The 18,283-nt window shown below is 46.3% G+C and overlaps 1 protein-coding gene across 1 annotated transcript in view; it reads right to left on the reverse strand.

Annotated features, from left to right (window-relative positions):
* The window catches only part of LOC142488444 (uncharacterized), a 118,437-nt gene extending 102,644 nt beyond the window's left edge, over positions 1-15,793 (reverse strand). The window contains exons 1-2 of the mRNA XM_075588962.1: positions 15,610-15,793; positions 11,165-11,278 (exon numbers count right to left, since the gene is read on the reverse strand). Of these exons, the coding sequence (XP_075445077.1) occupies positions 11,165-11,278; positions 15,610-15,628 (133 nt within the window). The 5' untranslated portion in view covers positions 15,629-15,793. The remainder of the gene's footprint in view (positions 1-11,164; positions 11,279-15,609) is intronic.
* Between the last annotated feature and the right edge of the window lie 2,490 nt (positions 15,794-18,283).

Consider the following 18,283-nt stretch of genomic DNA (forward strand, 5'->3'; position numbering starts at 1 on the left):
AGGGACTTAATGGTCGCAATCCATAGACGTTGACGTAGACCTCTCCAATACTTATAGAAAAATACAGCTCACAAATCCGAGGACCATATAGTAGAATAAAAACGGGTTACAACCCCCCCCCCCTCCCCTTCCCCCCTACCTACCACAACTATTTAGGGAGGGTGTCGGACCTTCCACCCTGGCAGTGCCCTGCGATTGGTGCTCCGGATGGACCTCCAGGGGACTTAATCCCCGACCCCTTGACACAAAGGTGCCAAGGGGACACACAACTGGGCTCCCTGTTAGCCCTCCTTCTCCTTCCCTTTTGTCTCAATCCCCCCCCCCGCACCCTCCCCATTCCCCCTCTCACCCCCGCCCCCCCCCCCCAATGTGACACCAGAGTCTACACTCAAGGTTATTGTCTCAAACTCCAAATGTAAAGTTACCCATGTTAGGTTGTTGTTCAATACGTTATGACTCAAACCCTTGCACCCTCCCCCCCGGAGTGTCGCCAGGGTCAACACTCAAGGTTATTGTCTCAAGCTTTAAGTGTAAAGTTACCTGTGTCAGGTTGTTGTTCAAGAAGTTGTGATTCAAACCCTCACACCCTCCCCCCCCAGGGACGCGAGTACAAGTTCCCAAGTGGAGCCCAACCCCCCCCCCCCCCCCCAAGAGTGACATCCGGGTCTTCACTCGAGGTTATTGAATCAAGTTCTAATTGCTTAGTTTTGTATGTCTCAATATAGTTCAAGAAACTATGACTCCAATGCCCCCCCCCTTCCCCCCTCCTGAGATGCGAGTATGAGCTCCTAGCGAACACCCACTCCCCCCCCCAGATCACATCCGTGTCCACTATATACAGAATTGGAAGGACGCCTTAGGCCTCCTCAACCACTAAACTATAAACTGCATAGCGAAAACAGGAGAGCCACCCCCCTTCCCCCCCCTCTCCCCAGAGGGACTTAATGGTCGCAATCCATAGACGTTGACGTAGACCTCTCCAATACTTATAGAAAAATACAGCTCACAAATCCGAGGACCATATAGTAGAATAAAAACGGGTTACAACCCCCCCCCCTCCCCTTCCCCCCTACCTACCACAACTATTTAGGGAGGGTGTCGGACCTTCCACCCTGGCAGTGCCCTGCGATTGGTGCTCCGGATGGACCTCCAGGGGACTTAATCCCCGACCCCTTGACACAAAGGTGCCAAGGGGACACACAACTGGGCTCCCTGTTAGCCCTCCTTCTCCTTCCCTTTTGTCTCAATCCCCCCCCCCTCGCACCCTGTCCTCTCCACCCCTTTCCCACCCCCCCCTCTCTGGCTCTCCACAGTAACAGGAGCTATAGCGCAATCGACACACCTACTTAGCCCCCCCCACACCAAAAAAACAGTTCTACCCCGTCATGGGAATAATACGGGATCCAGGCCTTACGACCCTGGGAGAAAAACACACCCATAATGTCGTCAATTAAAATTACTACCCTCAATGTCAAGGGCCTCAACTCAGTCAGGAAACGAAAACTAGCGTTACAAGAACTTAAAAAAACCAAGAGCGATATCATCTGTATACAAGAGACCCACTTTAACTCCAACGACCCCCCTAACACATTTAAACACGCCTTCCCCCAAGCCTTCTACGCCTCGTCCCCCGTAAAAAAAAAGGGGAGTAGCCATCCCAATGAAAAATAGTATCTCATTCGTCCCCACCAAAATATCCCGAGACCCTGAGGGGCGTTACCTACTTTTGCAATGTTCCCTGTCTGGGAGCCCCCTCTCCTTACTTAACATATACGCACCCAATGAAAACCAGACGCTATTCCTCCAGGACCTCCTAGATCCCCTTGACCAAACAGTACTCTCCTCACTGTTAATAGTTGGAGATTTCAACATGGTTCTAGCCCCAGAGCAGGACAAATCCTCTCCACCCTCGGCGAAACATACGCCCCAGAACCAACAAAAAGCGAAACGATTCAGAGAAATATTGCAGAACCATTCCCTTACAGACATTTGGAGGGGCCAGCACGTGGGTCAGAGGGACTATACGTTCTTCTCGGCCCCACATCAGTCTTACTCGCGGATCGATTACTTGCTAGGTTCCAAGAATGTTCTCCAGGCGTCCTCCCAATCCAACATAGGGCCAATAACGTGGTCCGACCACGCCCCGGTCGATTTGACCCTCTCTCTCCCTTTTGTAAAGAATACCTGTTATAATTGGAAACTAAACGACTCCCTACTCAACGACCCGCATATAGTAGATACAATTCGACACAAATTAACCTCATTCTTCACGCTAAATAAAGGGTCAGTTACCGCAGCATCCATGCTGTGGGAAGCCCATAAGGCAACCATCAGAGGCGACCTAATCTCATTGGCATTCTACAAGAAAAAATCTAAATTAGAGGCTCAAAAGGCGCTGACTGACAAAATAATTTCCCTCGAACAACAACACAAAACGTCCCCCTCCAAAAAAATACTCAGATCTCTTGACAAAGCAAGAACTGAATTAAAGCAATCCCAACTAGAAGAAGTGGAGAGAGCGCTCAAATGGACCAATCAGAGGTTTTATGATAAAGGTAATAAGGCCGACAAACTACTTGCATCAAAATTAAGAGGCATAAAGGCAAGAGCCCAAATCACGAGAATCCGCAACAAGGCGGGCCGCACCACATACCTAGATAAAGAAATTGCCCAAGAATTCGCAAACTATTACACGGAACTCTATAACCTCCACCCCCCCAACCAAGCCCCTGCAGAGGCAGATTTGGCATCCCGATTTTTAGCAAATTGCAAACTTCCCTCCCTCTCCGACGGGGAACTCAAAGCCCTAAACGCTACAATCACCCAGGAAGAACTGGCTCAAGCCATAAGCACCCTTAAGATAGCCAAAACTCCTGGTCCCCACGGCTTTTCAAACGCATATTATAAAAAAATTAAAACGTCTCTCTCCCCATATCTCCTAGATATGTTCAACTCCTTTCTAGAAGGAGCCCCAATCCCAGGCACAATTTCCGCTGCCAATTTAGCAATCATCCACAAGGAAGGAAGGGACCCGCTTCATTGCGGTAGCTACAGACCAATCTCCCTTCTTAACACAGACCTAAAACTCTATAGCAAGATCCTCGCAAACAGGCTAAACCCTATTCTCCCCCGACTAATTCATATAGACCAAGTGGGATTCGTGTCAGGAAGACAGGCCTCTGACAACATCCGTAAAATTATTGATATCATAGACCACGTGCATCTCAACAAACTCCAGGCCATGATTCTGAGCCTGGATGCCGAGAAGGCATTTGATCGTATCAAGTGGTCCTTCCTTGATCAAACAATGATCAAGTTCGGCTTCTCAGGACCTTTCCTGGAAGGGGTTAGGGCACTATATCAGAACCCTACTGCATACTTGAAACTACCGGGAGGACAATCCAGCCCTATTCACATACGCAATGGAACTAGACAGGGTTGCCCACTATCCCCACTACTCTTCGCTCTCTCGATAGAGCCACTAGCGGCTCAAGTTAGAGCGAACCCAGACATCTTAGGTATAACTATAGCTGACAAAGACTATAAAATATCCCTTTTCGCGGACGATGTCATTCTGACCCTAGCTGCCCCTCACCTCTCCCTACCCAACCTACATAAGCTGCTTGACCAGTTTAGTCTCGCTTCAGATTACAAAATAAATATGGACAAGTCTGAAGCACTAAATATATCCCTTCCCGAACCCACATGGAAACTCCTTCAAACTAACTACAAATATAGATGGAATTCCTCCCACATAAAATACCTAGGGCTCAAAATCACTAGAATGTACTCCTCGCTATATAAAACTAACTATCCCCCCCTTTTTAGCCAGATCAAGAAAGATCTTGAAGCTTGGAATACCTACCAGATTTCCTGGTTTGGCAGAATCGTCTCCGCTAAAATGAATATTCTTCCCCGACTGTTGTACTACTTACAAACGCTCCCAGTCCCAATCCCACTAACCGACCTCAGGAATATCCAGACACAAATAATACGCTTTATATGGAAACAGCGTAGACCCAGAGTCCCGCGATCAGTGCTCCTGGCGGCAAAGCCAAGAGGAGGGTTGGGTGTACCCGACGTGATTAAATACTACCACGCAGCCCAGCTCAGACAGGCGGTAGTGTGGAACAACCCCCCGGACTCCGCCTGCTGGCTACAAATTGAGACCAACCATATATCTCCTGTCCCCCTCCCAGTATTGCTCTGGTCCCCAGACCATAAGGAAAAACCCCCTCAGAGGCTAGGACTGGGGGCAATGAGATGCACGTGGTCCATCTGGTCTAAAAATAGAGGGAAATATGGCCTAACTTCTCCCCCCTCCCAACTTATCCCCATACTCGGGAACCCGGCATTCCCTCCTGGGTGCTCCCAAGCTCAAATCGGTCAATTTAAGGACCTCAATATTAGCGTGGTTGCGGATCTGCTAGAGAACGATGAAGCTCTGTCCTTCCAGGAGCTCAAAAACAAATTATCGGCCCCCCATCTCCCCATATTTACATTCTTACAAACAAGGCATTTCCTTGGAGCTCTAGCCCCGGCCTCAAAATTCGCCCCCCTGACCAAATTTGAGTCCCTCTGTCAAAAAGGAGAGTATCAGAAAGGCCTCATTACGGCAATCAATCAGAAGGGGTTAAAATATCAAAGCATATGCTTGTATAACCTAGTGCGATTAAAAACTGGTATATACCAGTACAGATACTCACATGTAAGTGAAGTGGAATAAGGGGACCTTGCTAGGAGATTATATACCTAGAAGAGGGGGGGCTGGCCTGCCACAAACTGCTCAATAAGCAGTTGCAGGTGATTGGCTAAATATATTCAATTACACCATAGTAGTGTTGCCCTCTAGGAGCGTGCTGCTAAGGATTAAAATCGGCCCAACAAATAATGTAAAACAAATATAATCACTGCGCTTCTCCATGTAAAGAGCATGCAGCTAGTGAAGGAAACGGCCATACAAATGTGCAAAACAGAAAGTGAATCCCTGCGCTTCTCCCAGGAGGGAGCTGCTAAAGAGACTTACCTTGACGTGGTTAGCAGGCTTGGCATTATTTGATCAAAGGATGTATACCAAAAGTCTCCTTTTTTCTTATAGGTATTTACACCATACATATATATATATATTCCCCATTGATTGCTATCCCTATGGGAGAAGCGCAGGGATTCACTTTCTGTTTTGCACATTTGTATGGCCATTTCCTTCACTAGCTGCATGCTCTTTACATGGAGAAGCGCAGTGATTATATTTGTTTAACAAATACACATTTACCACATTTGAAAAAAACGTGTATTAAATTTGATTCATGAACACTGTCTGACCTGGAGGTAAATAAACTAGGCGAAAGATAGTTTGCCAAGTATTTAGTCTTTCTAAATGCAATTTTTGGTCCTTGTTCAATTGGCTCTAAGATCTTCCTCCAAGGTGAGCACTTCTAATGGTTCTGGATGATTGAGCGGATTTGATCTATGCCGTGTAATAAACAGCGGATTGGACCCTTCGGGAGTGCCCTGGTCTCTCCTTGATTTAAACCCCCTGCCTAGAACCAGTCAAACCATAAGACAGTAACTCAGCATGAGTACAGAGTTTGGCATTCATGTAAGCCTCCTCTGTAACCCCTGTTCTGCAGCCCCTGACAGAAAATGTGTTTGCCAATTCGGTGGCCTGTTGATCAAAAGAATCCTCGTTAGAGCAAAGCCGCCTTAGGCGGAGGAATTGCCCCTTGGGTATACCACGGATGAGTGACCTGGGGTAATTGCTACCCGCTTTAAGAAAGGTATTCCTGGAATTTTGTTTCCTATAAATGTCAGTCTGTATTTCTCCTGTAATGTCAATAAACAAAGTGATATCTAAATAATTAATGTGATTAATATGGTGTTCATAAGTAAAGTTAAGATTCAACATATTGGAATTAAGTGTATTAATGAAAGTGTCCAGTGAATGTGAATCCCCTTCCCAAATCATAATCAGGTCATCAATAGAACGCTTGTAAAAAAATAATATGATGCCGAAAAGGATTAGAATCACCAAAAATAAATGTGGATTATAGTTACATAGTAGATGAGGTTGAAAAAAGACGTAGGTCCATCAAGTTCAACCTATGCTAAATTTAGACAACAGACACTTTATCCTATATCTATACTTACTTATTGATCCAGAGGAAGGCAAACAAAAAACCCCATTAAGGGGAAAAATTAATTCCTTCCTGACTCCAAGAATTGGCAATCGGATTAATTCCTGGTCAACATCCTTCCCATGTATACTTATTTGGTATATCCCTGTATACCTTTCCCATCTAAAAAGATGTCCAACCTTTTTTTGAACAAATCTATTGTATCTGCCATCACAGTCTCCATGGGTAATGAATTCCACATTTTAACTGCCCTTACTGTAAAGAACCCTTTCCTTTGTTGCTGGTGAAATTACCTTTCCTCCAACCTTAAGGGATGGCCCCGAGTCCTTTGTACTGCCCATGGGATGAATAGTTCTTTTGAAAGCTCCTTGTATTGTCCCTGAATATATTTGTATATAGTTATCATATCCCCTCTTAAACGCCTCTTTTCTAATGTAAATAAATCTAATTTAGCTAGCCTCTCCTCATAAGTTAGAATGTCCATCCCCTTTATTAATTTGGTGGCTCTTCTCTGCACTTTCTCTAGTTCCATAATGTCTTTTCTTAGGATTGGTGCCCAAAATTGTACTCCATATTCAAGATGTGGTCTTAGTAGTGCTTTGTAAAGGGGCATAATTATGTTTACTTCCCTTCCATCCATTGACCGTTTGATGCAAGATAAGATCTTGTTTGCCTTTGCAGCTACTGCATGATATTGGGCACTATTGCTAAGCCTGCTGTCTACAAGCACTCCTAAATCCTTCTCCATCAAGGATTCCCCCAATATATCTCCATTTAATTTGTATGTCGCCTTTTTATTCTTGCATCCCAAATGCATAACCTTACATTTATCTGTATTAAACCTCATCTGCCATTTACCTGCCCACGTTTCCAGTCTCTCCATGTCATTCTGAAGAGAAATTACATCCTGCTCTGATTCTATTACCTTACACAATTTTGTATCATCAGCAAAGATGGGGACTTTGCTCTCGATCCCATTCTCAAGGTCATTAATAAACAAGTTAAAAAGAAGGGGTCCCAGTACCGATCCATGAGGTACTCCACTCACGACTTTAGCCCAACCTGGAAAAGTTCTATTTATGACAACCTTCTGTTGTCTGTCCTTTAACCAGTTTTCAATCCAGGTGCATATATTATTACTGAGTCCAATTTTCTTTATTTTGTACACCAACCTTTTGTGTGAAACCGTATCAAAAGCCTTTGCAAAATCTAAGTAGACCACATCAACTGCATTACCCTGGTCTAAATTCCTATTTACCTCCTCAAAGAAACAAATAAGGTTATTTTGGCAAGATCTATCCTTCATAAATCCATGTTGACTATTACTAATAATTTTGTTTTCCATTAGGTATTCCTGAATATTATCCCGTATTAAACCTTCAAGTATTTTCCCTACTATTGAAGTCAGGCTTACAGGTCTGTAATTTCCCGGTTGTGATCTAGCTCCCTTTTTAAATATAGGCACCACATCTGCTTTACGCCAATCTTGTGGTACTGAGCCTGTGGAAATGGAGTCCTTGAATATTAAATAAAATGGTTTGGCTATTACTGAGCTTAACTCCTTGAGAACTCTTGGATGTATGCCATCGGATCCAGGTGCGTTATTTACTTTCATTTTTTCAAGTCGCTTATGAACTTCTTCCTCAGTTAACCAATTGTTCATTAATATGGAGGTTGTTGGATTCCCAGAGACCCATAAAAAGATTAGCATACAACGGGGCAAAGGAGGTACCTATAGCCGTACCCCGTGTCTGCAAGTAAAACTGTGACTCAAATAAAAATAATTGTGAGTCAATAAAAATGTGATGGAATCTAAAAGAAAAGTGCGAATGAAATAGATAATGAGGACTGAAGGGAAAATGGAGTTGCCTTAATACCCTGGTCATGATCAATGATGTAGTATAACGGCATAACGTCCATCGTAACCCATCTATAGTTCTTATGCCCTTTAACAGCTTTCATAGCACATAACAGATCTGTAGAGTCTCTCAAAAAGGATGGTACATTTTTAACTATCGGTTGTAACAAACTATCAACATATCGCGACAAACCATCTCCCAAAGATCCAATGCTAGCCACAATGGGCCGCCTTACTCTTTAATCTCCAGGACAACCACTGTGAAACCTGGCAACAAGAAAAGGAAAATCCATCATGTAAAGCTGGGAGTGGGGGGGCTTCTTGTGATTTCACCTCCTCTGATATTGGTATAATATAATACCTCCTGTAAAGAAATTTATTACTAGCCCTTATGGCAGAAAATGATAGCTTTGAAGATATATTATCTTCTTACCTGCTGGTGGTCATGCGATAGAAAACGGAAAAGGCGCTCCAAGAAGGAGGTGATGACAATAAATGTGTTAAATAATCTTAACTTAATAAAGTGAAAAACGTGATAAATACTGTGACTTAGTCCCAGGATATTGGGCAGCTTTCTGCCTGATTTAGGTCAGAAAGTGCAGGAATAGTGCAAAAGGATCCATCCCACAGCTTCACATTTACTCAGGCTGGTGGATGGAAAGTCCAGGCCACAGTTTACAAGGGGTCTAGTTCTCCTTCACCTGCTCTCCAATTTACAGAAGCAGGTATATATGGCAGCTAGGCGTGCTGCTTCATTCTCTCTCCTAGAGCCTGGAGGCTGGGGGCACGCTGCTCCCCTGTATCCAGTTCAGGGAGGACGCCCCCATCATCACTTTCACTGTCCGGAAGAATGGACTGGACTTTTGGGACGCTGTTCCCATCCATAAGTTAAGCTATGTCTAAAGACTGGATATTATTGCTTATCTAGTGACACTAAATGAGAGGGTACCAGGTTAGTTGGCCCAGCAAGCGTTAGAGAGGCTGATACTACTTTATAGTTAGATCCCTAAAAAAGAGATAGGTGTTACTTTTATGGTTTCTTTTGTTTCTTAAAGTGACGGTATTTGAAATGTTATTGAAGTAATACATTGAGAGTTACATCTCGTTTTCAAGTATGTCCTGGGGATACAGTTAAGACACTAATATGAGTAAAACGTTGAAGGTTAATGGCTGAGCGCCTCCAACATGTATCTATTGAATCTGCAATCCCCTACTGGGATGAAACAAAACAGGTAGAAGCCTGGAGTTACGCACTATACTGCTACCTCTTATTCTTGTGTTTTTTCTAAATAAACCCTAGAAGACTGTGTCGATAAAGGCCCAGGCAGACGTCAGCACTACGAAGGGTGGCGTTTGTCACTTATGGTGGAGAATGTGGGCCGACACTAAAAAGTCTGTGGGTTTGCAAATAAATGCGGCGGTTTAAAATGGCCGCCCAGCCGAATTAATGTACAGACTCTGTGAGTAAAGTCTGTCCTACTGTGTATGACTACCAGTTCTGCATACAGCATACACAGGGAAAAGTGTGAAAAGTATTGACGCAATAGCACCTCCAGAGGTCAGGGTGAAGAATACACCAGAGTGCAAAAATGGAGGAAAAAACGTGTTTAATGTGTCACATGTCTGACCACACAAAGTGGTGTCCTTTCAGGAATGAGCGTCTGAGTACCCAGTGTGTTCCCGCAGAGCAGTATGGGACGGAGCACAAGAAGGTCCAGAAACTGAAGCAAGAGCTTCAGGAGCAGAGACACTGCTCCATTCCCAACAGTCATGATGACCAGGAGAAAGAAACCTGGGAAAGGCAAGCTGATGGGACCCTAGCAACGAGATTTGTAGAGACCCTAGACGTAATGAAGGCAGAGTTCCTAAACGTAATGAGACTTGCGTTCATGCACACAGAGCCAGCGCCAGAAAGAGATGGAGGCTCAGAGCAGAATTGCGAGATGTACGCAAGGAACAGGATTCTCTCACAAGTGGACTAAACGTATTGAAAAGGGAGAAAAACATTAAAATTATTCAGAAGCCCTGCAAAGCTCTTATGCAAGGAAGATGGGAAAAAGAAAATTATCGGCGTATACGCGCCACAACTATCATCCTACAAGCTGCCCATATAGGGATGAAAACTCGTCAGTTTAATCATCTAGTTCTCCCTGACCTGCTATCCTAATTAGGGAACAGGTATATATGGCAGCTAGATTTGCTGCGTCATTTTCTCTCCTAGAGCCTGGGGGCACGCTGCTTCCCTGTATCCAGTTCGGGGAGGACGCCCCCATCATGACTTTCACTGTCCTGAAGAATTGCCGGGACTCTTGGGACGCTGTCCCTATCTATCAGTTAAGCTATGTCTAAAGACTGTGGCGTTTATTGCGTATCTAATGACCCTAAATGAGAGGGTATTGTTTAAGCTGGGGAACCAGGTTAGTTAGGGATGGGTCCCTTGAATTTGTTTTCCCAAATGCATTTTATCGCATCTATTGATGGTCAGACGCCCATAACTTTGCATTTCCAACCTTTATACGTGTTTGAGAGCCATATTGCACTTCTAACTCTGCTGCATGTGGCTTGTCCCAGAACACCCAGCAGGCCTGGGGACTTCCTATGAGGGGCAATTAACCATGAATATTCACTAAATGTGACCATGCTCCTTGTAACAAGATAACATCCCTTTGTGCAGACAAAGGGGAAAAGGTACTCACCAGAGACAGGAAATGGAACAGTTTCACTCTTTATTGGGATCAGATGTTCCTCAGTGTTCGGTTCTTCTTTCTCCGACTTAATCTCTAAACTCTCCAGCACAACCACTGGGAAAAGGGAAATCCATCATGTAAAGCTGGGAGTGGGGGCGCTTCTTGTGATATCAGTATACAGAAATACTCTATACTGATTCCTATGGGGGAGGGGTGAAGGGATTGATTTTACTTTGTTATTAACCCTTTGAGTGCTGAAGAAGTTTTTACCCCCGAGTGCTGAAAACATTTTGGAGCTACCAATGTTCAAACCTCAATAACAATAATATCCTCAATATAACCTTAGATAAATCATTTTTTTCATTAGGACAGGTATCTTATAATTTTATGCACGCTTTAATATTATTTACCAAAATATTGTACACATTTCAGTCCATGTTTTAAACATACTGAATACAGACAAGTGAGGATGTAAGGGTACTTACCCCAAACAGGAAATGCATCTATTTCTTCCTTTATTGGGGACAGATGTTCCTCAGTGTCGGTCTCTTCTTTCTCTGACTTAATCTCTAATATCTCTGGTACAACCACTGGGAAACCTGGCAATAAGAAAAGGGAAACCCATCATGTAAAGCTGGGAGTGGGGGCGCTTCTTGTGATATCACCTCCGCTGATATTTATTTAATTATAAAATGTGTTACCAGGAAGTAATACATTGAGAGTTACTTGTCGTTTTCAAGTATGTCCTGGGCACAGAGTTAAAATGACAAATAATACATGGTTACCAATACAGTTACATAAATGAACAGGGTATACATTATATACAAGACATTGCATGCACAGTTAGAGATAATATATATTATAGGCGTATGTAACAGTTACAGACCAGATTAAAATGTGAGACAGCCTTAGTTTTGAAAGAACTTAAACTGGTGGAGGATGTGAGAGTCTCCGGTAGGTTGTTCCAGTTTTGGGGTGCACGGTAAGAGAAGGAGGAGCGGCTGGATACTTTGTTGAGCCTTGGGACCATGAACAGTCTTTTGGAGTCTGATCTCAGAAGATAAGTGCTGCGTGTGGTAGGGGTGAGGAGCTTGTTCAGATAGATGGGTAGCTTGCCCAGAAAGTATTTGAAGGCAACACAGGAAAGATAAACTTTGCGCCTAGACTTGAGTGATGACCAATCTAGTTCTTTGAGCATTTCGCAGTGATGTGTGTTGTAGTTGCATTGGAGAACAAAATGGCATATTGAATTGTAGAGGGTGTCAAGTTCGCTAAGGTGGGTTTGGGGTGCCGAGCCGTATACTATGTCTCCATAGTCGATAATTGGCATTAGCATCTGCTGTGCGATACGCTTTCTGACCAGCAGGCTTAGGGAGGATTTGTTCCTGTAAAGTACACCTAGTTTGGCATAGGTTTTGGATGCCAGGATATAAATGTGCATTCCGAATGTTAAGTGGGAGTCAAACCATATGCCCAGGTATTTAAAACAATTTTTTTTTATGTGTGTCCAAATCTTTGGCAAGGCAGCTGCTATTCTCCTCCACAACACAGGTGTCTGTAGCTCCTGTGGCCATGCTGTTTGTGTGCTCTGTGAAGGCACACGCCGGGGGGAGGGGCTGCTCCTGGATGCTGGATACACAAGGGCTTCAGTTGCTGTACAAACACTTCCTCTGGTAGCCGTGACCTCTAACCCTACATGTTTCGTGAAACCTCACTTCCTCAGGGGTATGATGTTGTCTAATAGGTACTCGCTTATCTATCCATTCAGTGGCCATGATTGGTTGAATATCCTCCAATCCGATAGCAAGAGTACTTACAGCCTCAAAACAATAACAAAAACGAACTGACACAATTATAAAATCACTAAAAATAACAGCACAAAACATAGGAAAACACACGATCTATACACCTACATATATATAAAACCATAGACATATGTATGTATATCCTCACTATATAATCTTATATTAGTTGAAAAGCTAACAGCTATAGGTTATGTCAAACAGGAACCAGTAGGAGAGATATATTCATGTAATCCATATGGGCATACATATGCATAACAGATGCATATATATATGCATCCAGGAGCAGCCCCTCCCCCTGGCGTGTGCCTTCACAGAGCACACAAACAGCATGGCCACAGGAGCTGCAGACGCCTGTGCTGTGGAGGAGAATAGCAGCTGCCTTGCCAAAGATTTGGACACACAAGCAAGCTTTAACTTAACCTGTTGTAAGTAGGATTCTGGTTTTAACCACCAGATCGCCTTCAACAGAGAACCTTCTTCTTTTTATTATTTTTTAATTGTGTGTCCATTGTTATTTTAATAAATTAGTTTAAATTGTGTTTACAGCCATGTGTTTGTATGTTAAATGTTGTTTGTTTGCCGTTTTGTCAGTCAGTGTTGTTCATTAGTGCTATATGTTAGTTTGTGCTATGTTTGCAGCAGTATACACTATGTAATATCTTTGTGCTTTATTCCATATATCTCGGATCCCTTCCACGAAGTTACAAGGTTGATCTGGATGAACAGGACTGTCCCACAAGGAGCAGCTCTTGCCAGTGTATCTGGATATTTGTTGGACTTTATTTTCCAAGGCGCCAGACTGTATTTATGTTTTCTTTGTATGTTTCCTGACTTTGTTCAGTCAGTGTTATCAGACTGCCTACCTCGCACATACATGTGAGCTTCTTTGTACTCTTGTTTTAGATTAATTTTATTTTTATCACATTGAGTACTGTATACACATATTTTATGCCTTATATTTAAGAGCTTTTTCCAGCACTTTTTCTTTTTTCTGGCCCCAGAACAGAGCCTTGCAGGACCCCACAGGTGATATCAAGGGGGTTGGAGTTAGAGCCCGAGATGGACACATGTTGGGATCTTCCTGATAGGTACAGTAGGACTGAAACCAGTTTAAAGCATGCTTCCTTATACCAGAGCACTGGAGTTTGTTAAGCAAAATAACATGATCAACAGTATCAAAAGCCTTTGCAAATCTAGGAATACTGCACTAGTGAGATGTCCCCGTTCCATTCCACACTGGATTTCATTGCAAACTTTTAGCAGGGTAGTTACGGTGGAGTGTTTGGGGAAAAAGCCAGCTTGGAATTGGGAATTGGATAGGGAAATAAGTCTTGGTATAGTAATCGCTTTATTGGGAGTAGACACATTTTTCCATGACTTTGAATAGAATTGGGAGAATGGAGATTGGCCTGTAGTTTGAGACAGTGTTTTTGTCCCCACTTTTCAAGAATGGGACAACTCTGGCAGTTTTCCAGGTCTTAGGGATATGGCCTGCAGATAGGATAGAGTTGACTATGGAAGCAATTGGTTTGGCAATGGCACCAAGTCTTAGGAACCTAGATTGTAGTAAGCCAGGTCCACATTGGCTGCTTAGTTTTAATTTGAGGAGCGCTTGTATAATCTCTTCTTCGGATACTGGGCCGAATTGAAAATTGTGGGCAGTGTTGGGTGGGGGTGAGGCTATATGGGTATTCCCAGGATGAGATTCAGGTTTGTGGTTTGGGTTGCGTTTTGCTAATAAGTTAGCACACCCCACAAAGTAACCATTGAATGCATTTGCAATGTCAGTGGGGTTTGTCAGAGTAATATCCCCCTTAGTGATATTACTTGGTTGTTGATGGTTAGAAGGCTGGAATATATTGTTGATAACCTTCCAGAAATTAGCTGGGTTTGATGTATTCTGGTGGAGATCGTCAGACTAATATTGTGCTTTTGCATGCATCGTTTGCTTTGGCACATGTTCCGCAAGCATCTGCAGTGATAGAGATCCTTGGTAGTGCCAGTTACTTTGTAGCTTTTCCACAAGGTATCCCTGAACTGGTAGTGCTATAAGGTCAGTTGTAACCCATGAAAGGTGAACCCCCGTACCCTTATTCTGCGTAGTGGAGCATGGGTATCACAGAGTTTTAAGAACGCAGATTGGAAATAGTCGAGCGCAGAATCGGGAATTAAAATCGATTCTGTGCCAAGGGCAGTTGGTAAGATCAGCCAGAAACTGTTGTGGGTTAAAGTTTCTAAATGTTCTAATGAGGAGAACTTTGGGCTTGATTGGGGCGGTTTAATTTTCCTTACACAGTACACTATTGCATGGTCACTGAAAATGTCAGGAAGGATGCCAGAGGATTGGATTCTGCTGGGATTTGAGGAGAGAATCCAGTCTAGCAAGGAATGGTTGTGCGATTTCAGGTTTGTCCGTGTGGGTTGGGAGATGAGTTGCATTAGGTTAAGTGACTCGATTTGTATCTGGATTTTGTGGTTTTTAGGGTCAAGCCAATTGAAGTTGAAATCCCAAAGAACTAGCAGCTCACTCTTCTCGTTCAGAGAGGAAATGGAGCCAAGAAACTGGGTGATATCAGTCAGGGATTGTAGAGGGGCTTTAGGGGGGCGGTAGATGCCAGCAAGCAAGATTGGCTTAGAAAAGGGGAGGCAGATTCTGCCAACTAGGATTTCAAAAGAGAGTGGGCTTGGGGGCAATTTAACAGTGTAAATTGTAAGGTGTCTGCAATATAAAATAACACCCCATCTCCGCTCTTTCACCTATCTCTCCTAGAAATGGAGTATCCCTGAATGGCAATATTTGCATCGGGAGTTTTAGGGATTAGCCTTGTTTCTGTGAGAACTATGGCTTTGGGTTTATGCATAAGGCACCATGCCCTTAGTTCATCCAGTTTGGGCAGCAGGCTCTGGATATTTATATTGGTATAATATAATACCTCTTGTAAAGAAATGTATTACTAGTCCTTCTGGCAGAAAATGACAGCGTTTAAGATATATCTTCTTCTTACCTGCTGGTGGTTCTATAAGAAAACAAGATTAGTTTGGGTGTTTGACTCACATAACTGCAAAATAACCAGATATTCCCTCCTTGCAGATTTCAAAGACACCAAAATATCTCCTTTACTCACTTAACAAGTGTGGATCCATGCTGGTAGTGGGGAGTGCTGCTCTGGAGGTTCTGTCAGTGGGCAGTGGTCCTCCTGGAGGTGCTGGCAGTAGGCAGTGGTCCTCCTGGAGGTGCTGGCACTAGGCAGTGGTCCTCCTGGAGGTGCTGGCACTAGGCAGTGGTCCTCCTGGAGGTGCTGGCACTAGGCAGTGGTCCTCCTGGAGGTGCTGGCAGTAGGCAGTGGTCCTCCTGGAGGTGCTGGCAGTAGGCAGTGGTCCTCCTGGAGGAGCTGGTAGTGGGCAGCGCTGCTCTTGAGGTGCTGGCAGTGGGCAGTGGTCCTCTGGAGTTGCTGGCAGTGGTCCTCTGGAGGTGCTGGCAGTGGGCAGTGGTCCTCTGGACGTGCTGGCAGTAGGCTGTGGTCCTCCTGGAGGTGCTGGCAGTAGGCTGTGGTCCTCCTGGAGGTGCTGGCAGTAGGCAGTGGTCCTCCGGGAGGTGCTAGCAGTAGGCAGTGGTCCTCTGGGAGGTGCTGACAGTGGGCCTCTGGAGATTCTGGCAGTAGGCAGTGGTCCTCCTGGAGGTGCTGGCAGTAGGAAGTAGTCCTCTGGAAGTGCTGATAGTGATCAGTGCTGCTCTGGAGGTGCTGGCAGTAGGCAGTACTGCTCTGGAGATGCTGGCAGTGGGCAGTACTTCTCTGGAGGTTCTGGTAGTGGGCAGTGTTGCTCTGGAGGTGCTGGCTGTAGGCAGTGTTCCTCCTGGAGGTGTTGGCAGTAGGCAGTAGTCCTCTGGAGGTGCTGATAGTGAGCAGTGCTGCTCTGGAGATGCTGGCAGTGGGCAGTGTTGCTCTGGAGGTGCTGACAGTGAGCAGTGCTGCTCTGGAGGTGCTGGCAGTGGGCAGTGCTGCTCTGGGAGGTGCTGGCAGTGGACAATGCTGCTCTGGGAGGTGCTGGCAGTGGGCAGTGCTGCTCTGGAGGTGCTGGCAGTGGGCAGTGCTGCTCTGGAGGTGCTGGCAGTGGGCAGTGCTGCTCTGGAGGTGCTGGCAGTGGGCAGTGCTGCTCTGGAGGTGCTGGCAGTGGGCAGTGCTGCTCTGGAGGTGCTGGCAGTGGGCAGTGCTGCTCTGGAGGTGCTGGCAGTGGGCAGTGCTGCTCTGGAGGTGCTGGCAGTGGGCCGTGCTGCTCTGGAGGTGCTGGCAGTGGGCAGTGCTGCTCTGGAGGTGCTGGCAGTGGTCCTCTGGAGGTGCTGGCAGTGGGCAGTGCTGCTCTGGAGGTGCTGGCAGTGGGCAGTGCTGCTCTGGAGGTGCTGGCAGTGGGCAGTGCTGCTCTGGAGGTGCTGGCAGTGGGCCGTGCTGCTCTGGAGGTGCTGGCAGTGGGCAGTGCTGCTCTGGAGGTGCTGGCAGTGGTCCTCTGGAGGTGCTGGCAGTGGTCCTCTGGAGGTGCTGGCAGTGGGCAGTGGTCCTCTGGAGGTGCTGGCAGTGGGCAGTGCTGCTCTGGAGGTGCTGGCAGTGGGCAGTGCTGCTCTGGAGGTGCTGGCAGTGGGCAGTGCTGCTCTGAAGGTGCTGGCAGTGGGCAGTGGTCCTCTGGAGGTGCTGGCAGTGGGCAGTGCTGCTCTGGAGGTGCTGGCAGTGGGCAGTGCTGCTCTGGGAGGTGCTGGCAGTGGGCAGTGCTGCTCTGGAGGTGCTGGCAGTGGGCAGTGCTGCTCTGGAGATGCCGGTAGTGGGCAGCGCTGCTCTGGAGGAGCTGCCCGGAGGTTACTTAATCTATATTTGTTGGGTTTTAGAATGTGCCTGTATATAAAACAGAATTGGAATGATCAGCTTTTTTTGGACAAATATACAGCATTTAGTATCAGCTCTTTGAAACCTAAATCATTAATCCCAAAGGAGTCAGGGAAGACAGGGGCACCAAAAAACACATATGGTCCATTCGCAAACAGGAACTTCATTTCAAACACAGCAAAACTTTAATGGCTCAGGATTGTGTCACAACATAACCATCTAGAAAAGTATAAAGAGAGTCAGAGATTAAGGCTGCGTCGAGGGTGAGGGGAAGCACGGAGCAGTGACGTCACGCGCATGTAAGCAGGAGACAAATCTTGTCCTGCTAGAGGAAATTTGCTAGGTGTCAATGGGACGGGGGAGGGGCGTGCCAATGGGACGGGGGAGGGGCGTGCCAATGGGACGGGGGAGGGGCGTGCCAATGGGACGGGGGAGGGGCGTGCCCATGGGACGCGGGAGGGGCATGCCAATGGGACGGGGGAGGGGCATGCCAATGGGACGGGGGAGGGGTGTGCCAATGCGACGGGGGAGGGGCGTGCCAATGGGACGGGGGAGGGGCGTGCCAATGGGACGGGGGAGGGGCGTGCCAAGGGACGGGGGAGGGGCGTGCCAATGGGACGGGGGAGGGGCGTGCCAATGGGACGGGGGAGGGGCGTGCCAATGGGACGGGGGAGAGGCGTGCCAATGGGACGGGGGAGGGGCGTGCCAATGGGACGGGGGAGGGGCGTGCCAATGGGACGGGGGAGGGGCGTGCCAATGGGACGGGGGAGGGGCGTGCCAATGGGACGGGGGAGGGGCGTGCCAATGGGACACGGGAGGGGAGTGCCAATGGGACGCGGAGGGCGGGGGGGGTGTCAATGGAACGCCGAGGACGGGGGGGGGGGTGTCAATGGGACGCCGGGGGCGTGTCAATGGGACGCCGGGG

The sequence above is a fragment of the Ascaphus truei genome, chromosome 2 (assembly GCF_040206685.1).
Source record: "Ascaphus truei isolate aAscTru1 chromosome 2, aAscTru1.hap1, whole genome shotgun sequence".
Taxonomy (NCBI): Eukaryota; Metazoa; Chordata; class Amphibia; order Anura; family Ascaphidae; genus Ascaphus; species Ascaphus truei.